This window comes from Elephantulus edwardii, unplaced genomic scaffold (assembly GCF_000299155.1).
Source record: "Elephantulus edwardii isolate Elephantulus edwardi_28Jun2011 unplaced genomic scaffold, EleEdw1.0 scaffold00080, whole genome shotgun sequence".
In the NCBI taxonomy this organism is placed as follows: domain Eukaryota; kingdom Metazoa; phylum Chordata; class Mammalia; order Macroscelidea; family Macroscelididae; genus Elephantulus; species Elephantulus edwardii.
The window spans coordinates 1,314,285-1,316,294 of record NW_006399830.1 but is presented as its reverse complement, the minus strand read 5'-3'; the positions used below and the strand labels follow the sequence as shown (position 1 = coordinate 1,316,294).

Genomic DNA, 2,010 nt, shown 5'->3' with positions numbered 1-2,010 from the left:
CAGCTGCCAGAGAATCAGCCCCTTCTGACATTTAGGGGGAAAACATTCCCAATCACAAACAGGAGGCAGAAATGAAAGGATTTTCTTGGTAAAAGGTCACAGTGGTTTCTCTTGTTTTTGCTTAAAAATGGTTTGTGTTGAACTATGACAAGGCTAAGTGTGTTATGGGGCAGCAGGCCGGGGAGAGGCTGGGAGTGGAGGAAGGGGGAGCAGGTGGGGGACAAACAAAGCTGCAACAGCCACACAGGGACAGCACTTAAAGGTCACAGCGGCAGCCTGTGCCTGGACTGGGGAGTAAGAGCAGCCCCACGGGGAGTGACTCACCGTCCTGGGATCTCAGTCAGACTTCCCTGGGCAGCAGAGGGAGCGTGCTCACCGCCCTCTGTCCCCTAGGTTCTGAGAGTGAGGGGGCCTACACGTGCCTCAGTCCCCCATCTGTACAATGGGGCAGTGATGGAACCGATCTTAGGTGGTGGTAATCCACTGCCGTCAAGAGTTCACAACCTCCTGATATTGTTGGCAAGTTAAATGAAGTAATGCCTATAAAGTACGTGGAGCAGTGCCAGCATCCAGTGCACCAGCCACCACCACCATCACCTCCACTACCATCACCACCACCGTCAGCATAACTGTCACCATCAATACTGTCACCACTATTACCAATACTACCACCATAATCACTACCAGCACACCTCAATACCATCACCACCACCAATACTACCACCAGCACCATCAATACTACCACCATCAACACTGCCATCACCATCATTAATCACCACCACCAGCATCACTGTTAACATCAGCACCATTATCCCTGTCACCGTCACTCATGCCAGTATCACCACCACCACCGTCACTGTCAGTATCTCCATTATCTCCTCACGGCCACCACTGTCGTCATTACCACCGTTGCCGCTGCAAACATTTGAGGATGAGATGGAGGAGACGAGGAGCTGGACGTTGTTCCCACTTCAGACTCCAGGCTTCGTGTTGGCGGATTCCAGGATCTGAAAGCACAGCGCTTTGGCAGCATTGCCACGTGCTCCGACAGGCACCTCCCTGGCTCACTTAGGTTCCAGGGACTCAGCCCGTGCTGCGCAGATCACATTGCTGGAGGGCTGATGTGGGCAGGTTGTAGTGATCCCCCAACTGTCCACCGTGCTCACCTCTTTCCTTCTGTGTCCCACACCTTGCAGGCCACCGGACCCTCAGGGACCAAGATGCAGCTGCTGGAAACGGAGTTCTCACGCACAGTGGGCGAGCTCATCGAGTTGCACCTGCTGAACCAGGACAGCATCCCGGCCTTCCTCAGCTCCCTCACCCTCGACCTCTTCAGTCGGCAGACCCTGGCCTAGGCCGGCCAGCCTCAAGCCTGCACAACCGGGCCCAGCCTGCCTCCATGCTGCCCGCTAGGGCCTCGACACACACCCCTGGCCCTCCACCCAGGCCTCTTCCCTGTCCTGATGGACAGCAGGGCCTCCTCACCATCTAGAGGCCTGTGCCAGTGCGTGGCAACCGCACGCTCACTCACACACACACACACCAGCACACGTGCACACCAGCTCACACCCACGCTCACACACACCCCAGCACACGTGCACACCAGCTCACGCCCACGCTCACACACCCCAGCACACATGCACACCAGCTCACGCCCACGCTCACACACACCCAGCACGTGCACACTAGCTCACACCCACTCACACCCCCCTAACATGCATGAACACTCATACACACCAGCTCACACCCATGCTCACACACGTGCACGTACACATGGTTGCTCTAGCATCTGCAATCACATGCACATGTACACGTTTTCACACACACACATGCTCACACACATCACAGGCTTACACATCCATGCTCGTGTGCGCCTAGACCCCCTCTCCCCTCGAGAACGGAGAGCTAAGGAAGGTCCTGGCTCAGCCTCCCCGCGGCCTCACTGCCTGCTCTCAGGCCCGATCTGCTGCCCCTACACTGTGGACCATGGGGGCTGATGGCCCTGCTAGA

At 56.7% G+C, this 2,010-nt stretch overlaps 1 protein-coding gene across 1 annotated transcript in view; it reads left to right on the top strand.

The window, feature by feature from the left end:
* MAD1L1 (MAD1 mitotic arrest deficient-like 1 (yeast)) overlaps nucleotides 1–1,355 on the top strand; it is a 239,557-nt gene extending 238,202 nt beyond the window's left edge. Inside the window, exon 17 of the mRNA XM_006889608.1 lies at nucleotides 1,197–1,355. Within this exon, the coding sequence (XP_006889670.1) occupies nucleotides 1,197–1,355 (159 nt within the window). The remainder of the gene's footprint in view (nucleotides 1–1,196) is intronic.
* Nucleotides 1,356–2,010: the final 655 nt, after the last annotated feature.